This window comes from Coregonus clupeaformis, unplaced genomic scaffold, assembly GCF_020615455.1.
Source record: "Coregonus clupeaformis isolate EN_2021a unplaced genomic scaffold, ASM2061545v1 scaf4247, whole genome shotgun sequence".
NCBI lineage: Eukaryota > Metazoa > Chordata > Actinopteri > Salmoniformes > Salmonidae > Coregonus > Coregonus clupeaformis.
Window position 1 is genome coordinate 3,420 of NW_025537701.1, and position 23,587 is coordinate 27,006.

Sequence of the window (23,587 nt, forward strand, 5' to 3'; positions counted from 1 at the left end):
GACTGGGAACCGAATGGGGCAGGCAGTCTTGAGACAGTTAGCATGACAATCAAGGCTCCAACTCGTTACCTTGCCCGTCACCCAATCGAACGTGGGATTGTGTTCCTTCAGCCAGGGGTATCCAAGGACCAGAGGAACATGGGAAGACGGCAGAATGAAGAATGAAATCATCTCAGAATGATTCCCCGACAACCGCATCTTAACCGGTTCAGTCCTCATCGTGATACGTGCCAGACTACTGCCGTTCAGAGTGGTCGCTTCAATGGCTTCCCGGCAATTGCTCCTTGGAAAGCCCCAGCTGTTCCACCAACTCGGCATCAAGAAAGCTTCCATCGGCACCTGAATCGATAAAAGCGTTAGCGCTAAGCTCTGATTCCTGTTCACAAGGGTAGCCGGGAAACGGGGTCTGACAGAGGTACTGAGAGGTTGAAACTGGCTCGCTAAAAGTCCTCCCAACTTTAGCGAGCCGGGCAGTTTGACGACCGCCGGGAACAAGTGGAGATGTAATGTCCCGAGCTACCACAGTAGAGGCAGCAGTTGGTCTTACGTCTATGTTGACGCTCCTCCTTGGTTAACCCGTGCCGCCCCACTTGCATGGGTTCAGAATCGGGAGAGAGGACCTCTCCACTAATCCATTGTGGTGGAGAATGATCGACGTGTTCTGATCCACCACCCGACCCGACTGGGAACTGAGAAGCTGATCGATTGGACGGACCCCATTGCTTCTCCCTCCTTCGCTCTCGGACTCGATTATCCACCCGAATAGACAAGGCTACCAAGCTGTCCAGGTCACTAGGCTTCGGATAGGAGATCAACTCATCCTTGAGCTGCTCCGACAGACCCTGGTAAAAGGCCGCTTGCAGCGACTCCTCGCTCCACCCACTCTCCACAGCCAACGTCTTGAACTCGATCACGAAGTCGGCCACGCTGCGAGTTCCTTGGCGAAGCGAAAACAGGCGCCTAGCTGCGTCCCCTCCTCGGACGGAATGGTCGAAGAGCTTCCTCATCTCGGCCGTGAACCCCTGGTATGAAGCCATGCAGGGATCCTGTCGTTCGCAAACGGCTGAAGCCCACTCCAGCGCTCGACCACGCAGCAACTCAATCACAAAGGCTATCCTAGCCTTGTCTGTGGCATAAGAGTAGGGCTGTAGATCGAACACTAATCCACACTGCATAAGGAAGGAACGGCATCTTCCCAGCTCCCCTCATATTTATCCGGCGTCGGAACCTTGGGCTCACGGATGGACACAGCTTCAGAAGCGGCAGGCGAGATGGGTGAAACCGGTAGTGGATCCTCCACCGGACACTTACGTTGGTTCTGGACCTCCGCCAGACCGGTAGAAAGGTTCGAACTGACAACGCGATCTCCTGTAGTACCGTGCTATGATGGCCCAACATCTTCTCCTGCTGGGTAATAGCATGGCGAACGGAGTCCAGGTCCGCTGGGTTCATTACTGGCCGGATCGTTCTGTCACGGTTTACTATGCCAGAACCCAGAAGCAGACAAGGACAAGGTACGTTGAGAGAAAGGTGAGTGTTTATTTAGTAGATTCCGAGTGAGGCTGAATAATCCAGGGAACAGAGCGGGTGGCGTGGATGGGTTGTTGAGGGTGCAGTGGTTGGTCCGGTACTGGCTCGGCAGCCGCCGACCATCAGGCAGAGGTTGGGTGAAGGTTCCGGGTGAGAGACTGCAGACAGAACAAAAACGGAGGTCAGTACACAGCAAGTAACAAGGTGCAAAACAACAAAACTAACTAAGGGCTCAGAGGCTGACACGCTGACAAACATACTGTTCATAGCTAACGATCCGGCAGGAACTGGATGTTCGGCCAGAGCCTAAGAAGGGTGATGATCAGGACCAGGTGTGCAGATTGCTGATGGGATGCAGGTGCGGAAAACCAGAGCGCTCCCGGAGCGTTCCCGAACCCTCGGGAAACTGGAGATTACGAACAGGAAAAACTAGTCACCAGACAGGACCCGACTCAGACAGCCGGGATCGTTACAGAGAGAGGGTGGAGCTCTTCGTTCTGGTTCCGCTCCTCGTTCTAGTATCTCTTCCCTTAACACGTATGGACCCAGAACTTGATCGAGCAGCTGACCAATTACGTGAGACTTTAGTTCTGGGTTAACCAAGATTGAGCTTTTCCTATTTCACCAATTTTACCTACTGATTGAGGTGGTGTAGATGGTAGTCAACTTTTTCCGAAAGCAATAGACATACTGCAGTGAATTTGGGAGGTAACCAGGGTTGAAAAGCCCTTACAAACATTTATTCTCCATCTGACAATAATTAATAGGTTGGCTTCCACATGACTTACAGTAAGCCATTTCCAGTTATCCTGGCTAATCTACTTCAAGTCGATTTGTAATAATAAAACACCTGTATTTGATTGGTCGTGACTCGTATCATTATTTGGGAATATTCAACTGGAGCCTGATTGTGTTTGTTTAAACAACTGATCCCGTATCTCAGTAACGGGAGTTGCAACACATTTCTCTCCATGCTGACTTGTGCTGTTAACCAATAAACCTGTCAGATGGGTGATAAATAGTTGTGTAATACTATCATAACAAGCTAATCCCCAGTGAAAGTCCCTAAGGCCCAGTGAAAGTTGTTTGGACATCGCGTTATCCTACTTACTGTAACGTCAGACTCCACCAAGCCTCTGTTCAGGCTTGCGCTCAGCTTTGAAGCGTTAAAAGAATGGGTGAGAAGTGCTTCATAGTTGATATGTGATGTCCTGATTTCCACGCATATCAAATCTCTGTTTACCCTTTCTCTTTCACTCTTCACTCCTCGCTCCCTGCCTCCTTCCTTCATTCTGTCCCTCCTTCCTTCGTTCCCCCAACTCTCTCTCCCTCCCTCCTTCCCATTCTCCATCCCTCCTTCCCTCCCTCCCGCCTAACTCCCTCCAGCGACCATTATACTGTAGAAGTGCCATTACCGCGGCTGGCCTTCCAGATGTTACCCCATGAGATTAAGGAGGGCAAGGCGTTGCAGGTGTACCCGGTGCTCTTCAACGTGGGAATCAACGAACAGCAGACAATAGCAGACAGGTACCAGAAAAGTTATCTTTTACAGGCGAATCCTATCTTCCACTTTAGTTACAAATGTTTACTTAGTCTCCCATTGACATCAATTCATAATTAAGTGACATTTTGACTGAAGTAGAAGTTCAGTTAACCAGCATTTAACCATCCCTCAGTTTCTTCTGTTACACACTATGGGAGAAAAAACATTTATTTCGGATGAGATTTCCCATCATGCTCCCAAGGTTATTGCCACCCAGTGTACTGTTATTGCCTTTGGAGCATCGAATAGGATTGTTTCTATCCAGTCAATAAGCCTGGTTTGAGACAGGATATCGTGGCCATGATTGCATGTTAGTCTCACATCCAGAAAGAAACTGTGTTAGTGGTAGTTTATTGCAATAATTCCAAGACTGGCAAACATAAGTCACTTTTGGAATGCACACGATCAGTCTCACTGACCCGTAACTTGTACTTTCATTGTGGAGGGGTCTGTGGATCTGTCTCCAACCATTAGGACATTCCTCACACGCGATATCTCAGACAGCACTGGCTCGATTTTGACGAAACTTGGGTGAATGAAGCGCCTTGCCATAGAGATCCAACATTTACAAAATCACACTGATTGCCGCAAGGGGGGTGCCATAGTAATCAACTGAAATTCCAAACTAAACAAACATATCTCCTGTTCCATTTGAGCTATTGTCATAAAATGTGGTTCATATATGCAGTCCCTCATGACCAACAAGTTTCTCAGGACCTATAAGCTCCACCCATTTGTTTTTCTGCTAATTAGACTTTTTTCTCCCACCAAACTTTGAACAAGCATATCTCCTGCCCCGTTTGAACTACAGCCATGTACGTTTTGACATATATGCATCTCCTTATGAGAAAAAAGTTTCCCATAACGACCTATATCATTTCGGTACTTACAAATGAAATTATACAATAATTGTCACTAATTGACATAAGAAGGAGCGCTACATCATTCGTGAGGGACAACATGTTTACTGTAAACTTGTTCTCTCATTCTCCCTGTACAGATTAACTTGTCCTTTCATGTTCTCATTCTCCCTGTACAGATTAAAACTTGTCATTTCATGTTCTCATTCTCCCTGTACAGATTAACTTGTCCTTTCATGTTCTCATTCTCCCTGTACATATTAACTTGTCCTTTCATGTTCTCATTCTCCCTGTACATATTAACTTGTCCTTTCATGTTCTCATTCTCCCTGTACAGATTAACTTGTCCTTTCATGTTCTCATTCTCCCTGTACAGATTAACTTGTCCTTTCATGTTCTCATTCTCCCTGTACATATTAACTTGTCCTTTCATGTTCTCCTTCTCCCTGTACATATTAACTTGTCATTTCATGTTCTCATTCTCCCTGTACAGGTTAACTTGTCCTTTCATGTTCTCATTCTCCCTGTACAGATTCGGAGACATCTCTTTGCAAGAGAGGATAAACCAGAGGAACTTTGAGATTTTAGACAGTTATTACAAATTGTTAAGCGATAAGGTGCCAACAGAATGTAAGTGTATCAACTGACACTTCAGCATCAGAAGTATATAAATGTCATCAATCATCATGCAATAGTATCCATCTTGCTTTTTTATAGAACACATTTTGACTTTATCCCACAGAATATAATGTGTTCTGTATATTGTAACGATCCATGGCCATTTTTATATAAGGAACATACACAGAGTGGTTAAAACATTAAGAACACCTTCCTAATATTGACTTGCACCCCCCTCCCCCTCCCCCTCCCCTCCCCCTCCCCTTTGGCCCTCATAACAGCCTCAATTCGTCGGGGCATGGACTCTACAAGGTGTCGAAAGCGTTCCTCAGGGATGCTGGCCCACGTTGACTACAATGCTTCCCACAGTTGTGTCAAGTTGGCTGGATGTCCTTCGGGTGGTGGACTATTCTTGATACACACGGGAAACTGTTGAGCGTTAAGCCTTGCAGTTCTTGACACAAACCGGTGCGCCTGGCACCTACTACCATACCCTGTTCAAAAGCACTTACATATTTTGTCTTGCCCATTCACCCTCTGAATGGCACACATACACAATCCATGTCTCAATTGTTTCAAGACTTAAAAATCCTTCTTTAACCGGTCTCCTCCCATTCATCTACACTGATTGAAGTGGATTTAACAAGTGACATCAATAAGGGATGATAGCTTTCACCTGGATTCACCTGGTCAGTCTATGTCATGGAAAGAGCAGGTGTTCATAATGTTTTGTACACTCAGTGTAGTTCTATTACAGACATAAGATACAATGTGTCTTTATTTTACAGTCCAACACACACACACCAGTATTTCCATTTCCCTTCTACCGTGGCTTCAGTTCCTGTAAAATACACCCGTGTGGGTCAGATTTGCAGACAGATACACGACCATAGAGATCTACATTTGTGATTATGTTATTGTTGTTGTTCTACACCAATGCTCCTCTCATCCATCTGTCAGTAGTTTCCATAGATGTCCCCATTCTCGTTGTCAGTGTACCATGTCTTTATCTTATCAGTAGCTGCATCGTGTCCATATGAACACACACAACTCTTCACTGTTACACCTCTGCCGAGCAGCCAAATTAACCAACCAAAGCCAACTCGCGTTTCATTTTTTTTCACAGGTCTGCCATTTTTTGAAACGCAGACGGACTTGAAAGATTTGCTTGGAACCCTTGGCCAGAATGTAGTGACAAAGAAGAGAAAGAATGTGGAGATACTGTGGCTCGCTGGAACGGTGAATGGCTTTACATCATTCATGCAAACTTGTCAACCTGCTAATGTCTATACTTATGGTGGTTGATACATTGGTGCCCTGAGGGGAAGTTTCTAACTTGTGAATGCAATGCACCTGCTACAATGAAGACTTAATAAACATGTTCATCATCTGGCAGAAGACCATGCGAGGTAATAATCCTGATCATTTAGGGGAAATCTCCCAGAGATTGTGCATCCGATTACCTAATCACATAGGCATAGAGCAGCAATGGAAGCTACAAGTGACAGATTTACAGTACCAGACAAAGGTTTGGACACACCTACTCATTCCAAGGTTTTTCTTTATTTTGACTATTTTCTACATTGTATAACACATATGGAATCATATGAAAGACATCTGGTCTGGCTGTAACTATGAGCTTCCTTCTCTTTCCGTCCCTGGTCTCTGGAATTAGCTGAGCCTAAAAAGAAATGTGTTCTTGGCAACATCATATTAGCAGCTGCATAGAAAGTAGGGCACTTTCACTTTCGAAGTGAAAATGATTTACTTAACAACATGAACATTTCATTTCATTGAATTCCCAATGGAGTTTCAGGGAAATGATCTTCCCAATTCTACCCCACAGTCAGAGTAGTTTTAAATTATGTTTATGTAAAAAAAAGTTTGTTCATGCTTATGTTGTTGAGCTGTTTTTTTCTGCGTCTCTGTTGGTCCAGATCTGCCGACGGCTGAACGGGATCAGGTTCACCAGCTGTAAAAGTGCCAAAGACAGGACGTCGATGTCTGTAACCCTGGAGCAGTGTGCCCTGCTGAGAGACGAGCACCAGCTCAACAAGGATTACTTCATACGAGCCCTGGACTGCATGCGGAGGTGAGCGAGAAACTCAACTTTGGGGGGGGGTCTTTAAAGATGATTTCCTGATTCATAGCTGGGCTACTCGCATTCTCTCTCCTTGCCTCATTCTCAAAAAGGAAGGAATGGAGAGGGAAGTGAGCATTGAAGGGGACAATCTGAGGACAGGAACCTCCAATCTGCTCCACCACTGCTTGCATCACTTCCCTCTAATGTTTTGAGAAGGTGGTGGTGAGAGGATGGGAGGAGGTTTACCCGAGGAATCAGAGATGGACTTTTGAGATTCCCCCTTTGTGTCTCTGGGCCCTGAAGTTGATCGGGTAACCTGGTCAGGAAAACTCCTGGTCCTAATTATAATAAGGTCCAGGAGTCTTTCCCTAACTAAGTAACCGACCTGACTGGGTAAAACTCCCGATCCTACGTATGCCAACATTGCCCCATTCCGTGTGCACTGGCACCACCCATATCACCAATCCTAGTTGGTATCGGAGGCCACGCCCCCGCCCTTATAGCCTGCCTCATCCAATCCCATCTGACTTGGTCAAAGTTCACATCAGAGCCACGTCGTAGCTTGGCATGGGCCCTGTTTGATTACTTTAGAAATGTCCTTCCCTCCCGTCCTTCCCTCAAAGAAATCACTGATCTGATGTGACTGGGTGGGTGAAAGCTACAGTGCTGTATCTAAAGGAACCCATGTTGTCACCTATCCAATGTTGTGAGATCAGTGATTACCTAATATAGCATTTCTAAAGTAGTGTATCATGATGTCACCCAGGCACGTTCCTATAATCCCCCTCTCTACTGACTGTCCTCATGATGTCAGAAGCCTTCAACCATGTGACCTGAGGTTACCCAGAGTTGAGAGCGTACAATTCTGTCAACAGAGTTTGGCAGAAGAACACATGATCACCACAACTATCTAAACAGTTAATTGTATTTGGCTAGTTAGAGCTTTTGTAATAAATAGATGACAGAACACATTCGGTATGTGGTAAAGACAAAGTGTGGTAAAGACAAAGTGGTTGCTTGTACTATATACAAAACACATCCCAAAAGAACTTGGAATAGACTTCATAGACTAGTTTTATTCAGACAAGCAATTCTTTCCCGGATTTGATGGACAACTTGACGAGAGTTTCGGGGTGCTTGAGTATCTAAGGAATCTTTGTTTCATCTGTGCACCAATTGTAGCATTTCAGCACTTTACCCTAGAATGGATTCAATTAAATTCAACCTCAACAAAGAGTGATTATCAGAGCTTGAGAATGTATATGTGTGCCCATGTGTTCCAGTGTCAAGATGGTTCGGACCGAGTGACACTGGAACATAGCTGTGTCCTTGACCCGTCTATGCATAGTTGGACCCATAACTATCAATCTTCAGTAAATACGTTTTAGGACTGAGCAGCTGTAAGTATGATGGATCATTCTTTCAACATAGTTTTGTCAGAATAGCCTGTATACTGTGTGATCACCACATAATGTAAACGGTCAGTTGAATGTGGCTAGTTAGTGATCTTCCCATGAGTAAAAAAGGGTGATTCAAATACTTTTGCCTGCAGAAATGCTTTCACACCAACTGTCTGCAACTGCATACACTGTGTGTTCACACGTGAAATGTACCAAGAACAAAAAAGATACAGCTCAGATGATCACTAACGCAGAGTCTGAGAGAACTAAGTCATTTCTAAAACACTGTTAGATAAAACTGGTTTATGTTTTGAGAAAAAGGAAAGTTAAAGGAGTGCTTTGATAATATTGAGGGTTGTTATGAGGCTGGTAGATCCGGTTATGGTTAGACAGTGTTGTGGCTTTGGAGTGGTCCAAGAATAAACCGGCTCTACAACAACCCTACGGCTATAAAATGTCATCATCATTAGAGACTATGAGCCTACTACTAATCTAAAACGTCAGAGTTACTATAACCAAGTATTGTCCAATTCTATTATAATCCCCCTTTTACGTAGGATGCGTACTGCAGCAGTGACTCTTGAAAACTTGATAAGTTGCGACAACCAGTGTTAACTAGTAGCTAGTTAACTAGTACCAATCCCGAGTTGACATGCTCCTCTGTGTTGGAGAAATTCTCTTTACCCGTCCGTCCGTGCCTGCGCATGTGCACTGGCCTTTTAACTATCCCAAAGCCTAGGACCAAGAGACAGCCTTTAGTTACCATTTCCCCAGCCTCTAGAATAGCCTGCCAGAGAACCTGAGGGGGGCCGAAACTGGGGACATATTCAAAAGAGATCTTAAAACACACCTGTTTAATTCTGCTTTTCCTCAGGGTACTTTTTAGTCTTTTAGTTTTTTATCCTCTTATGTTTGTTGTGTAGTAAATATTTCCGTTGTTAATGTTTTATCCCGTAAAGCGTGTTTCGTTGCATCCATGTCTGAAATGTGCTACATAAATAAAGCTTGATTTGCTGGTGGTATGTGGCCCATAGGGGCCTCTACTTAACTAACCCACGGGTTCTTTTCTCTGACTGACAGTGTACTGCCTAACAGTCTCTGTGGCTTAGAACAAACCAAATGTGGGTTGATGGGAATAGACGGCAAGCTATTTTGATATTGTTTGATGACCCCTATAGCTTTTGCCACCGTCACGCATCAAGGTTCAGTGTAAATTAATTAAATCCATTGACTGCTTCCGCATAGAACATTTTTGTTGCCATAAGAAGGATGTCTCTGTGGGAAGCTCCCTTAGTTATGAATGGGCCTTGTTTCATCTTGGTATGATTATAGTGACGGAAGTACCAGCTTACTTTGGCACCATAACTAAACAAGCTAGTTCCATACTTCACGTTCTGTACATTATGCACTGTTTGCTTTGTGTCAGATCTGTTGTCTCCTCCTTTAAACGTTGATCTTGCGATGGTTTAATTGTTCGTAAGGAAAGAATACTCTCCCATTATTGGTATGTAACTCTTTGGAACAGGACAGTTGACTTCCTTAGATAAGAGCTGAATGAATCGCATGTTGTGTGGCAACCAACGCTTTGTATTGACTACAGGCCTCTAGATTTACAGTTTAATAGAGACCATGTAAACCAGGGGTCCCCAAACTTTTTCCTGTGAGGGCCACATAACTTTTCCCTTCTCTGATGGGGGGCCGGTGTCAGTTTGTAACAGAAAAAGTGTGACGATCGTAGGGGAGCTTAAAAAATTTATTGTTTTCCAGAAAGCCACACATAACCAAATAACCCTTTCCAGGTCTTTTAAAAAAAAAAGTCAGGAAACAAATAATAACACTATTAATGAAATAAATAATAACTAAATAACCCTCTCTGAGTTCTTCACAGAAAAAACAGGAAATAAATAACACTATTTATGAAATAAATAATAACTAAATAACTCTCTCTGGGTTCTTCATAGAAAAAAAGCCATGGAAACTTAACTTTCTGTTGTGCCATGCACAATCTTAACAGATAAAAAGTTCAGCTCAGTTGTCAGAGCAGAATCTCTCTGACACATATGAGCAGTCTCTTAAAGTTATTGTGTTCCTTCCTTATAATCCTTTGTAGGTTCCAGTAGGCTTGTAGACACCGCTGTTTGCAGCTCTCTCTCATCAACTTCCTGTGAAACCACAAAGGAAGCAGGTTGAGAAACTGAACTAAGTGATACAGCACCTACACAGCACAATACATTTCACTACCAGTATGGTTGTAAAGATGGATTTTATCCCAGTAGATTTTATTATGATTATATTTGTTTATGCTCAGAATGACTCATTCAAGTCAGAAAAGTGAGCTTACCTATGTATGTTCATCAGTGTGAACTGTGGGCCTGCATCTGGCTGGTGAGAAGTTGAATATCAGGTTCCATTCTAGTTACAGCCAGTCTCAAGCACTGATGCAAATGTTCATCTGTCAATCTTGATCTCATCGGAGTTTTCAGCAGTTTCATGCGAGAAAAGGTTTTCATGCAGATATACGTGCTGCCAAAAACTGTGGACATTTTCATTGCGTGTTTTTGATGTTTGGATATGTGTCGTTTGGGAGGGCGGCATAGAAGTCAATGAGACTGTTGGGCTTGAATGCGTCTTTCAGAACATCACAGTTCTGTAACTCAGCCAACTCAAACTGATATGAAGGCTGGGCTTCATCAATGTCGGCAACAAAGGGGTTCTGAAAAAGACGGATTTCTTTTGCATGAACATGTAGTTCACTGAATCGCACACCGAACTCCGCCTTCAGCATTTCCAGTGCTTCCACGCACTTTTCAGCTGGGAACGGGACCGCTGGGTTCTCTGTCGACAGGTTTTGGGTAGCAGGAAGATGGACGAAGTTGCGCTTTTTCACTTGTTCCAAAAGCAGCGCTAATTTCACCTCAAATGCTTTTATGTGTGAATACATGTCGCAAAATGAGTTTCCCTCGCCTTGTAGCTGCAAGTTAAGGCTGTTAAGTATTTCTGTCACGTCTGTTAAAAATGCGAGGTGCCATTTCCATTCTGGGTCGATCAGCTCTGGGACCGTTTTGTCTTTTAAATGAAGAAATGCGTTAATTTCGGGTAGCAGCTCGTAAAAACGCCTCAAAACTCTGCCCCGGCTCAGCCATCGGACCTCTGTGTAGTACAGCACATCTCCGTGCGTAGACTCCAGTTCAGACAGGAATTATTGGAACTGCCTGTGTTTAAGTCCCTTTGCTCTGATGAAGTTTATGCACGACACCACAACCTTCATTACAGAATCCCACGTCAACACTTTGCAGCACAGTGCTTGCTGGTGAATTAGGCAGTGGACTCGTAGCGGGGCGGTGAGACCCCTTTTTCCAACTCCCGGTTCATGCGTCCTATTAGACCGCGAGTTTCGCCCACCATGCTAGGAGCCCCGTCAGTCGTGATGCTAGCTAGCTTTGACCAGTCCAGGTCCAACTTCTCCATGGTTTGGCACACTTTGTCAAAATATCCTCTCCCGTTGTAGTCCCTTTGAGACTTTGGAGGGCTGCCAGCTCCTCGCATATCTCAAAGTTTGCGCTAACTCCACGATTAAAAATGAGCAGTTGCGCTGTGTCTTGCACGTCCGTGCTCTCATCCAGTGCTAATGAAAAAAAGTCAAATTCTTTCGTCTTCTGCTGCAGCTGGGCATATACATTACTCCCGATTTCTTCAACGCGTTCTGGTGATTGTACTCGCCGACAGACTTACGGCATTAAATGCATCTTTCTTCTCGGGACACGCCTCCTCGCGACAGCATCCATACATTTCTTAACAAACTCTCCGTCAGTGAAAGGCTTACCGCTGCTTGCTATCAGTTTAGCAACCCAAGCTGGCCCGAACGGATGCCTGGTTCAGCTGAGCTTGGCGTACAAATGTATTCTGCTGAGATAGTAGTCCACTTTTTAGCTTTGAGAGTTTGTCTGCTCGTATTTGGCCTTGCAAGCTATCGTACTTGTCTTTGTGACGGGATTCATAGTGTCGGCGAAGATTGTATTCTTTGAATACCGCCACCGTCTCTTGACAGATGAGACAAACAGCCTTTTCTTTGCATTGAACAAAAAAATAATCGTTTGTCCACTGCAGGTTAAATACCCTGCATTCTGAATCAATTTTTCTCTTACCTAACCTTTTCGCCATTATTCCGTTCTCTCTTTGACAGGGCCGGGCCTAGGATTTTTTTTCTGGAGGCCAAATAGGAAAAAAATCCGATAGCGTCTCTGGTATTGTTCAGAGGGCCGGGCCAAATGTGCTGACGGGCCGTATCCGGCCCGCGGGCCGTAGTTTGGTGACCACTGATGTAAACCGTCTTTTTTTAAGAATCTAGTCTCAAGACTAATCAACATGTGGTCTAACATGGTGTACAGCAGAGAAGTCAGGAGCTTTGTTGACTTGCCAAGTTTGTTCTCTACTTTGCTTTACTACTTTCTCTCACTTTGTAGTGACTCATGTATAGATGGGATGACTGACAAAGTCACGAAAAGGATGCGCGCATCGATGTGGCTGGAAGGTGTGTGTTGTTATGATTCTGAACGGTCTGATAGCTAGCGACAATTACAAGAAGCTGCCATGTGGCGAACCGTAGGTGGCTCGTTTCAGCTCGTTGTATCTTGTTATTGACACCATGTCTTGTTTTGAGCTGTTTTGACTGATGTCTTGTCTATGCTAATATGGCAGAAATTTGCTAGCTAGCTAACCAACAACTGAGAGACTCATTGTGCATATGGTGCAAATGTATTTATGTGAGACTAAATACAGTGAGGGGAAAAAAGTATTCGATCCCCTGCTGATTTTGTACATTTGCCCACTGACAATGACATGATCAGTCTATAATTTTAATGGTAGGTTTATTTGAACAGTGAGAAACAGAATAACAACAAAAAAATCCAGAAAAACGCATGTCAAAAATGTTATAAATTGATTTGCATGTTAATGAGGGAAATAAGTATTTGACCCCTCTGAAAAACATGACTTAGTACTTGGTGGCAAAACCCTTGTTGGCAATCACAGAGGTCAGACGTTTCTTGTAGTTGGCCACCAGGTTTGCACACATCTCAGGAGGGATTTTGTCCCACTTTGGCAACTCAAACCTTCAGCTCCCTCCACAGATTTTCTATGGGATTAAGGTCTGGAGAATGGCTAGGCCACTCCAGGACCTTAATGTTCTTCTTCTTGAGCCACTCCTTTGTTGCCTTGGCCGTGTGTTTTGGGTCATTGTCATGCTGGAATACCCATCCACGACCCATTTTCAATGCCCTGGCTGAGGGAAGGAGGTTCTCACCCAAGATTTGACGGTACGTGGCCCCGTCCATCGTCCCTTTGATGCGGTGAAGTTGTCCTGTCCATTTAGCAGAAAAACACCCCCAAAGCATAATGTTTCCACCTCCATGTTTGACGGTGGGGATGGTGTTCATGGGGTCATAGGCAGCATTCCTCCTCCAAACACGGCGAGTTGAGTTGATGCCAAAGAGCTCGATTTTGGTCTCATCTGACCACAACATTTTCACCCAGTTCTCCTCTGAATCATTCAGATGTTCATTGGCAAACTTCAGACGGGCCTGTATATGTGCTTTCTTGAGCAGGGGGACCTTGCGGGCGCTGCAGGATTTCAGTCCTTCACGGCGTAGTGTGTTACTAATTGTTTTCTTGGTGACTATGGTCCCAGCTGCCTTGAGATCATTGACAAGATCCTCCTGTGTAGTTCTGGGCTGATTCCTCACCATTCTCATGATCATTGAAACTCCACGAGGTGAGATCTTGCATGGAGCCCCAGGCCAAGGGAGATTGACAGTTATTTTGTGTTTCTTCCATTTGCGAATAATCGCACCAACTGTTGTCACCTTCTCACCAAGCTGCTTGTCGATGGTCTTGTAGCCCATTCCAGCCTTGTGTAGGTCTACAATCTTGTCCCTGACATCCTTGGAGAGCTCTTTGGTCTTGGCCATGGTGGAGAGTTTGGAATCTGATTGATTGATTGCTTCTGTGGACAGGTGTCTTTCATACAGGTAACAAGCTGAGAATAGGAGCTCTCCCTTTAAGAGTGTGCTCCTAATCTCAGCTCGTTACCTGTATAAAAGACACCTGGGAGCCAGAAATCTTTCTGATTGAGAAGGGGTCAAATACTTATTTCCCTCATTAAAATGCAAATCAATTTATAACATTTTTGACATGCGTTTTTCTGGATTTTTTTGTTGTTATTCTGTCTCTCACTGTTCAAACAAACCTACCATTAAAATTATAGACTGATCATTTCTTTGTCAGTGGGCAAACGTACAGAATCAGCAGGGGATCAAATCCTTTTTTCCCTCACTGTATAGTTTACATGTTGTCAACAGTCTAAAGCAACCCTGTCTGTTCTGTAGTGACGCGCGTGTCAGTTTTGTTGCTAAACAACCAACCCCTCTATACAGTAGAGTGGTCTGTGAGCTTGTCAAAGTATAGTTGGTTGCATTAACCACAGACATTATGTGAGTGTTCATGTTTATGAATTCCTACCCAGTGATATAAACTTAACTCATTGAAATATTTTCCACTGCTGTAGGCGTTTAGTGCTTAAAGTAACTACCCAGTGAAAATCTCACTTTTAAAGTTAATAATCTGTTAACTCATCCTATACTTGCATTTGTGGCCAAAGCATAAATTGGAGAAAAAACACTAAAACTTCTCAAACAGACAATTTCAAATTTTTTTTGCTATTTCCTCATGAGGAGGATGAGCTGGCCAATCAGCAGTCTAGAGGAGGAAAAAGCATCAATTGGAGAAAAAACACTTCAGAAACCCCACCTCAAACAGACAATTTAAAAAATGCTTTTTAACATCCTTAATTACAATTTTTGGAAGTAAAACTATTTCTCTCATATTGTAAGCAATTATACAGTGAGTGTACAAAACAATAGGAACACCTTTCTAATATTGAGTTGCAGCCCCTTTTGCCATCAGAATAGCCTCAATTCATCGGGGCATGGACTCTACAAGGTGTCAAAAGCGTTCCACAGTTGTGTCAAGTTGGCTGGATGGCCTTTGGGTGGTGGACCATTCCTGATACACATGGGAAACTGTTGAGCGTGAAAACCCCAGCAGCGTTGCAGTTCTTGACACGCTCAAACCGGTGCGCCTGGCACCTAATACCATACCCCGTTCAAAGGCACTTCACCCTCTGAATGGCACACATACACAATCCATGTCTTAATTGTCTCAAAGCTTAAAAATCCTTCTTGAACCTGTCTCCTCCCCTTCATCTACACTGATTGAAGTGGATTTAACAAGTGACATAAATAAGGGATCATAGCTTTCACCTGGATTCAACTGGTCAGTCTATGTAATTGAAAGAGCATGTGTTCATAATGTTTTCTACACTCAGTGTAGGTCATAGTTCATAGACATCTGGAAACACTGGATAGTTACTTTAACATAAAGTACAATGGAAAGTGATAAATAACACATTGTCCAAGTGTTTAAAAAATTTTTTTTATATATATATATATATATAAAACAAATATATGTATTCACTAACTGTAAGTCGCTCTGGATAAGAGCGTCTGCTAAATGACTAAAATGTAAAATGTAAATGTTTGATTTTGGTCCCGTGGGTTTTGGCCAACAGCCAGTCTTAAGTCTTTTCATGTTCATGAAGCTTGCTTGACTATATCTCTATCAATACATTTACTACCACTGTTCCCTTGTCTTATCCAACACTTATGTCTTGTTTAAATATTGACATAGTCTGAACCCAAGTGTACGTTCTAACTGCACCACTGTCTGGTTTCACTATGGCTTGTTCTGGATATGTGGGGGTTAGGCTTATTATATTTCCTTAAGGATTGGGTTGAGATCTTTAAACGTCCCTTTCTGTTGGCTACATGAAAACAACAGGTGCATACACACAAGCATAAGAACACATCCAAAGATTTGTCAAAATAATTGAAAGAGGAGAGATCCAGATAAATGATCTTGCCTGCCTTTACTCACCCCTTCATGCTTCAAATTCCTCTATTCATGTGGGACTTAGACTCTTCCATTCATCTTTCCATTTACCCATCCATTCATCCATCCGTGCCTGCGTCTGTGCTTGCTGGTTGTCTTTGGCCAATGTCAGGGGTCCCTCCTTTACTAACCCACTGGTTCTTTCTGTCTATTCTCTGTCTCACCTCGTCCGCCTCGCCCCTCGCCCGGCAGTCGGCTCACCCAGGGAGAAGTAGTGTGTCAGTGGGATTCGGACCCAGAGGCGGCATGCTCTGTAGCGGAGAACAAGCCGGCCTCGCGACACTTCTACCCCATCGCCCTGCTGCTTGTCAGCTCACACCTGCTGGTGGTGTGGCTCATTTTAAGTCTTGTTTTTCTGCTTGCAAAATATCAATAAAGTTGCTGATCGATGCCATGTACTGACCTTGTGTGTGTCGGGTGGTGATTTTTGTTTGTGCAGCTTGTTTTTCTGGATGGATGGAGGGAGTATGGAATTAGAGAGGTGTGATTTCATCGATTGTTCTTTGAAAGGATAATTGGGGGGATACATTGTTTAATTTGTACAATCAAACACAAGCTTTCGACTGTTAATCTGACTAGCAGGCTTGAGGATTGGATGGAATCGATTAAGAATGAAAGGGATTAAGAAAATAAATTCTCTCCGCTAAGACATATTGGCTTTCTCTATTTTCACAGATACCATACTGTTGAACCTTGGAGGCTTTTTTCTCCTGTAGCAAAAGGATTGGCCATATAATACTATCAGAAGGACTGGAGATAAACAATTATCTCTTCATGTCAATGACAGAGAGCTAATGTTCTGAGAGCTAGCATTGCGTTCTGGTTGACTGCTCTGGCACAGATACCAAAGTGCTAACACCGTAACTGAAGCCTATCACACTGTAACACAATCCAGTGTAAACCCCAAGCAGCTTGAGGGCACGTTATTATCATAGCCTCCAGTTGACCCCTGTCAGTTGAGGGATCCTCCTCTTCATAGAGACTGTGATTTATTTACTAAGATTCTACATTTAGTAATGTACTACATCTCTTCAACGATTGCTATGTCCTCTGGAATAGTGGAAGTAGAACCCCCTCACTCTTCTTCCCAACTCCAACTATCTCCCCCTCTACTCTAAAGTAGAGCATATTAGGATTCTGATGAGCAGGTGGAAATAGAGCCGTATAAATCAATAGTGATATGCCCCCAGGACACGTCAAAAGCAGCTGTTTTCTCTCCCTCCGTTAGACTGCTGTTAGTGTGTTTAGACCTTTAGACTGCTGTTGTTCTTCTGTCTTTAAAACAGCAACTACAGAACAACAGATGTAGGAATGATCCCAGAATGTAGGAGTGATCCCAGAGAGTAGGAGGGATCCCAGAGTGTAGGAGTGATCTCCGCTTACAGTGTAGGCACAGCACACAAACGTTTCTCAGTCTTAACCCGCCAGGTATCGGATGTGTGCCACCACTGACTGAGCAAACATCGATAGGAAACGTTCTGAATTTATGGAACGGATACATGTAGGAATTTGGCTATTTAACTTGACCAGAACTCAAATTTGATAGTCGGCATTTCATTTTTTCTTGGCCTGCGAATCGTACCAATCCTCCGGTTTAATCAAATGACACATTCACTGCAGTTTACAGCCTAGACTAGAGGGAGGGAGAGAGGGGGGGATAACTCCGAAGTCCAAAAACATCAACACCTATCGCCGAAACGACATAACATGTTTCAGAGCCGGGTGTTTGCAACCCAACGGGACAAGGGGGGGATAACTCCAAAGTCCAAAAACATCAACGCCTATCGCCGAAACGACATAACATGTTTCAGAGCCGGGTGTTTGCAACCCAACGGGACAATCTTAATTGAACGTGCAGACTTCCCAAATCGCAATAACTCACACTCCAATAGCTCAATGGGAATAAACGACGGTACATTCGAAAAAGCGGCGTAACTTGAATAAATATACCTTTAAAAGTACGCCGTGCTCAACCATCCAACCAATCGACAAGACGCTCTTCTTTAAGAAAAACCACCACCACTTTATTCATCCGTGACGCATAAGCAACATTTGCATAGCCTACCTTCTCTCCTACGGCGACCAGAAACTTCTCCACAGTGACAGTATCTTCAGTAACACACCTGAAGACGTGCCGAAGTGACAGGGACGGCGTCCCCATGTGGGTCGCCATCCTCACCAAAACCAGGGCAATTCCAACAAGAAATACAATATACCTAATTCTACCACAGAAAAATATATAAAAAAAAAAATAATAATAATAATCCTCATGCATAGAAAAAGGAAAACCACCAAGAAAAGGAAACAAGAAAGAAAACACAGGCGATCTAACTCCAGACAACACTGGCACTCGCTCATACAATTCCCAGCATGCACCAAACACTCCCAGCATGCAGGGAGAGCGAGAGAGTGAGAGTGTCTGTGTGTCCTGGGGCTCTGTTCACAAACACAAACAGACCCCACAGAGTCCCAGGACAGCAACAACACAATTAGACCCAACCAAATCATGAGAAAACTAAAAGATAATTACTTGACACATTGGAAAGAATTAACAAAAAAACTGAGCAAACTAGAATGCTATTTGGCCCTAAACAGAGAGTACACCATGGCAAAATACCTGACCACTGTGACTAACCCAAAATTAAGGAAAGCTTTGACTATTTTCAGACTCTGTGAGCATAGCCTTGCTATTGAGAAAGGCCGCCGTAGGGCAGACCTGGCTCTCAAGAGAAGACAGGCTATGTGCACACTGCCCACAAAATGAGGTGGAAACTGAGCTGCACTTATTTCCCTCAGATTACAGAGATCTACAAAGAAAAATCGAAAACAAACCCAATTTTGAAAAACTCCCTTATCTACTGGGTGAAATACCACAGTGTGCCATCACAGCAGCAAGATTTGCGACCTATTGCCACAAGAAAAGGGCAACCAGTGAAGAACAAACACCATTGTAAATACAAACCATATTTATGTTTATTTATTTTCCCATTTGTACTTGAACTATTTGCACATTGTTACAACACTGTGTATATATATACATAATATGACATTTGAAATGTCTTTTATTCTTTGGACCTTCTGAGTGTAATGTTTACTGTTAATATTTATTGTTTATTTCACTTTTGTTTACTATCTACTTCACTTGCTGTGGCAATGTTAACATACGTTTCCCATGCCAATAAAGCCCTTAAATTGAAACTGAATTGAATGTGGGAAGATTTTGCCCAATGAAGGCAACATAAATACTAGCCCAATATTAGACCTCTTATTAATTGATTTATTAATGAGAATGAATATGGTAAGAGGTCTAATATTGAGCTAGAGAGGCTTAATGGGCCTACATCAATGTAAACCCATTCTTTAGTTGGTGCATGAAACCACTTATCAGGATTGCAAACGGAGATCTGAATGATTGCATATGATCCAAACACATAAGACCAAGTTCACAAAGTTGCTTGGAGAGCTGATTACTGTGACCATATAGACATCTGTTGCCTTTGTACTTTTAATTGTCATCTATAATAAGAAATATATATATGCTTATTGAAAATGTGTTTAATGCTCACCAATGTCCTGCCTCCTTTATGGTATCTGGCTCCAACTCTGGCTCTCTCCAGCTGGCTACACTGAGCTCTAACATCATAGTGAGTTTCCAAAATGAAGTACTGCAAGACAGCATTTCAAACTAACATCTATCTATTATGGGCTGAAATAGGCAAATAATGTTAGATAGTCATGTAATGGACCACATGAGAGTTTCTGGTTGTATATCCTTTATCTGCGGCGGAAGGGGACAGACTTTGATTTTGCCTATGCTGCAGAATTGCTGGGACTTTGGTTGTCTGTCCCTCCCTATACATAGTTTGACAAACCCAGTTTTAAATATGAATTTTCATGGGCATCATGTTGCACCAAGAGCTCCATTGGCCATTGAGAGGCCATAGTATAAACGGATAAGCAGAGTGACCTTGTCCATGGTGGTCTGCGAACCCACGACCTTCCAGCTCGCAGCCCTGCGCGTTATCAAATTCCCAATGTCGCCATGTAACGCTCTCGAGGTGAAAAACGGTTTGTCAAACTGCATATCTAAGGCTCTGGTTTGTCCTAGGAGTGAGGGTAAAGGTAGGCATGTTCTCTGCTATATTTTGTTTAATTATTATTTTGGGTAGAGGGAGGGTCATTTTTTTCAAGCGTTCAGGGAGGATCAAGTGAAAATATATTTGGACTAAGTTAGGGTCATCCATTTTAATTTCAGAGAGGTCCGATTTTCTCCAGGTATCTCTTATTATAAATAACTTACAGTCCCTTACCTTAGCTGTCCTACGTGTAACACTTAACTGATGTCCGTCTGTTGCCCATCTGTCCGTCTGTTACTCGGTTGTTGGTTGTTGTTTTCCACATTCCAAAACACAGACCCCCTTTTTGAGAAAATTATTCATAATTCCATTTCATTCTTCTTCCCCCCTTTTTGTCATCATGGCCAGGGGAGGGATGTCGGATTGAGAATGTGCAAAAGAATATTAAATGCCGGAAGTATGCCTTCAACATGCTGCAGCTGATGGCATTCCCAAGATCTACGGCCGCCGGGGGGACCTATGGGAAGGTTGACTCCTGAACCCAGCCTATATATAGAAAATAAGATGGTTACGTCCTGATTCTCCACCCTCCACAGGGAGTATGCATGTGCACACTTTGGGAGAAGTGTGGGAATAGGACAGCAGGTGTAAATCTAATCCAAGCAGTAAATATAGTAGTAATATAAATATACTGTATAGCCATGCACTGCAGGTCCAGATGTAAAGAAAACAACAACAACAAAAAGTAGTTGTAGGTGTTTCTGATATTGGCCATGTTATGCAATGTTGCTGGGACACAGTGTTTTTTGTATGAGTTTTAAGTTAGGCCATATCTCTCTGTTCAGGCATTTCTTTGACATTTCTACTTCGTTGAGTCATCGTTTGTAATATCTGCCAAATGTGTCGCTTGCCAATTGAGCGTACTTTCTCACACCCATGCTCGGTTTCTGAAATGCCTTAAAGGTTAGTCACATTGGCACAAATAAACACAGTAACCCATTTGTGTCAGACAACATAGCTTGAAGGAAGCCTTGGCCTTGAAAAGGTTTTATAAGTTAGAGAAAAGCTGAACAAACTCTCATGTTTAGCTTGTTGTTCATGTTCCCCCAGGTCTCTTTGTAGAAGGATGTAAGTCTGTCTGTCCCTTAAGGAGCCTGAGAGAGAACAAGCTGTAGCTTCCTTTAAATATCATTTCACTCCATGAATATGTTCTCCTTTCATTATCAATCATGGTTGCTTTTGAGACTTTATTTTTATTTTTTATGTTACAATAATAAACTCAATCGTAATGTGTTTCACAAAATATGTTGAATTGCTGCCATATCTATCACATGCTGTATATAACTTCACTTTTATTTAAAATTTGTATTTTCCTTTATTTTCCCTCCACAATTATTCAATTGGAAACCAAACCATAACCCCTTTGTATCATAATATTTATTTTTATATCCTTTTTTAAATAGTTTTTTAATGCTTTATTCAGGGTCACTGTCTTGGATTCAAAAGCAACCAAGGCTCTTCCTGTATGGTAAATATCTTTCCGTTTGTGCTTTGCAATGTGTTGCATTCCTATTATTTTTATTAAAATAAATTTGACTAAATTGCTTGTGATGGATGTTAATATCTGTGTTCATCTTATCATAATGTCTGTATCTTATTAGGGCAGTGGATGTTGATCTCTCTAAGAGGCAGGAACGTCCAAATAAGTATGCGTGCACACACACACACACACACACACACACACACACACACACACACACGTGCCACTCATTCTCACCTCATTGTTTGCTAATAGGGAACTGATCTACTGAGGTAGTTCCCATTTTCACAATATTGGCTTCCAACAAGTTCAATGACTCTTCGGGGTTTTAAAGGACATTGTTACAGTATCTCAGTCAGTTGCTAATATTACAAACCCTTATCATCTGAAGTGCCAACACTACTACACTGGGCATTCCAGAGCCTGAGCAGCGGCTTCCAGAAAACTACTGAGAGCTCACAGCCAATTGGCTGGAAAATGGACTCCTGGTGTATCACTGACGAAGACATGGCAGAGGTCAAGAAGGAAGCGTTGGAGCGTCTCCGTCCGTACCTCTGTGAGAAGCTAGTGGCCGACCGCCACCTGGACTACCTCCGGTCCAGGAGGGTCCTTACGCGGGACGACGCCGAGGACATCTGCTGCCGGGTGGGGAACAGCAAGAAGACAGGTAGGATGCTGGACTACTTAGCCGAGAACCCCATGGGCCTCAACTACCTTGTGGAGTCCATCCGCCGAGTGAGGACCAAGGACTTTGTCATTGGGAAGATCACCAGCGAAGTCGAGGCAGTGAAGGCGGAGAGGAGAGAGGCGGCCATCTTGTTAGCAGCAGGTAGTTCTTCGCCTGTCTGTATATGCAAAGAGAGAACTCCCTTTGTGTCATTTCAGAGTGACAGTACTGGATACAAAGGCAGTAGTGAAGCACAGTCCGTCCAAACCTCTCTGTCCAACTCTGAAGACAAGTGGAGTCAAAACGAAGCATCCTTTTCCTGGAGTGCCCTTCCTGAAGAGGTTAGTGTGTCTTCTTTAGCCAGTCTCCCAAAACCAGGAGAGCAGGGCGCCCCTTCAGTGCCCCTTGAGGACTCAGAGCCTGGGACCTTAGAGTCCGTGAGCAGTGACCAGTTTCACACCCTGTGTTCCTTTTCAACCCCCTTTCTGTGATGTAATACAGAATGCCTGGATGTCTGGATTCAAACACAGGTTGGATTATATGGGGACTATAACGAAAGGGTTAGGTTTTATTGTGTCATAACTGTACATGTTATCGAATTTTATTTTCCGTATCATAAAAGCCTACAGTGAATCCACGAGACGTGGTTTCTAACACGTTTGTTCTATCAATAAAAAAAAAAGACTAAACTTTATTTTGTTATTCAAATGAAAAACCTCCTGTACTTCTCAATCAGGAAAAAAACGGAACTATTAGAAAATGGATGTGTGCCAGAAAGTTGTACTGCTACAGTATCAGGAAATTGAGCAGGGCAGAGCTTCCTGTTTCTTTGAGGAACAGTCTCACTTCATGTCCCTATTTGAACTTCTGCCAGGCACCCATATTCTATGAAATGATCAAATCAACATGTTTCTATGTTTTCTGGGATTTTATTTGATTCAAGATGTGCAATTTTGACATACTGACGACAACTGTTCAAGGGGAAGTTAGTTAGGGACTGTTGGTGTGCATATGACTTGGAAGATTTAAAAAACTAACAAAACATGTAAAGCTCCAAAAAAGGCATTTCAATAAATGTGTCAATAAATATGACAGAAATACAGATAGAAAAGGTATTATATTCGATTATATACAAAAATATAAACAGCTATCTACAATTACACTTAAACTGAGAGGTAATATACATTTGGACACGAGCACTAGCTGTCACTCTGCTAATTTCTTCACTTACTGTCATGACCAAAGGTAGAATAACACACATATTAC

At 43.1% G+C, this 23,587-nt stretch overlaps 2 protein-coding genes across 3 annotated transcripts; both read left to right on the forward strand.

Annotated features, from left to right (window-relative positions):
* The first annotated feature begins 1,984 nt into the window (after positions 1-1,984).
* LOC123490625 (type II inositol 3,4-bisphosphate 4-phosphatase-like) lies at positions 1,985-16,416 on the forward strand. Of its 2 annotated transcripts, none has more exons than XM_045220543.1 (5): positions 1,985-3,057; positions 4,466-4,563; positions 5,678-5,790; positions 6,489-6,643; positions 16,231-16,416. In XM_045220543.1, exons 1-5 carry the CDS (start codon positions 2,963-2,965, stop codon positions 16,412-16,414), a joined length of 645 nt encoding a protein of 214 aa, XP_045076478.1. In that variant the 5' UTR covers positions 1,985-2,962; the 3' UTR covers positions 16,415-16,416. The 2 variants fall into 2 exon arrangements, with proteins under 2 accessions (XP_045076478.1, XP_045076480.1); XM_045220545.1 differs by lacking the exon at positions 16,231-16,416 and adding an exon at positions 7,918-9,828 and having other exon boundaries at positions 1,986-3,057.
* A 5,715-nt stretch (positions 16,417-22,131) lies between these two features.
* LOC123490626 (B-cell lymphoma/leukemia 10-like) lies at positions 22,132-23,185 on the forward strand. The gene has a single exon (XM_045220546.1). It carries the CDS (start codon positions 22,132-22,134, stop codon positions 22,810-22,812), a length of 681 nt encoding a protein of 226 aa, XP_045076481.1. The 3' UTR covers positions 22,813-23,185.
* The last annotated feature ends 402 nt before the right edge of the window (positions 23,186-23,587 follow it).

What these genes read in the sequence shown, in the direction of transcription:
- LOC123490626 (XM_045220546.1), top strand. Translation starts at nt 22,132, where the DNA reads ATGGACTCCTGGTGTATCACTGACGAAGACATGGCAGAGGTCAAGAAG.
- LOC123490625 (XM_045220543.1), top strand. Translation starts at nt 2,963, where the DNA reads ATGTTACCCCATGAGATTAAGGAGGGCAAGGCGTTGCAGGTGTACCCG. An exon ending in CGATAAGGTGCCAACAGAAT is followed by an intron (nt 4,564 to 5,677) that starts GTAAGTGTATCA and finishes TTTTTTTCACAG; the next exon opens with GTCTGCCATTTTTTGAAACG. An exon ending in GCCCTGGACTGCATGCGGAG is followed by an intron (nt 6,644 to 16,230) that starts GTGAGCGAGAAA and finishes CTCGCCCGGCAG; the next exon opens with TCGGCTCACCCAGGGAGAAG.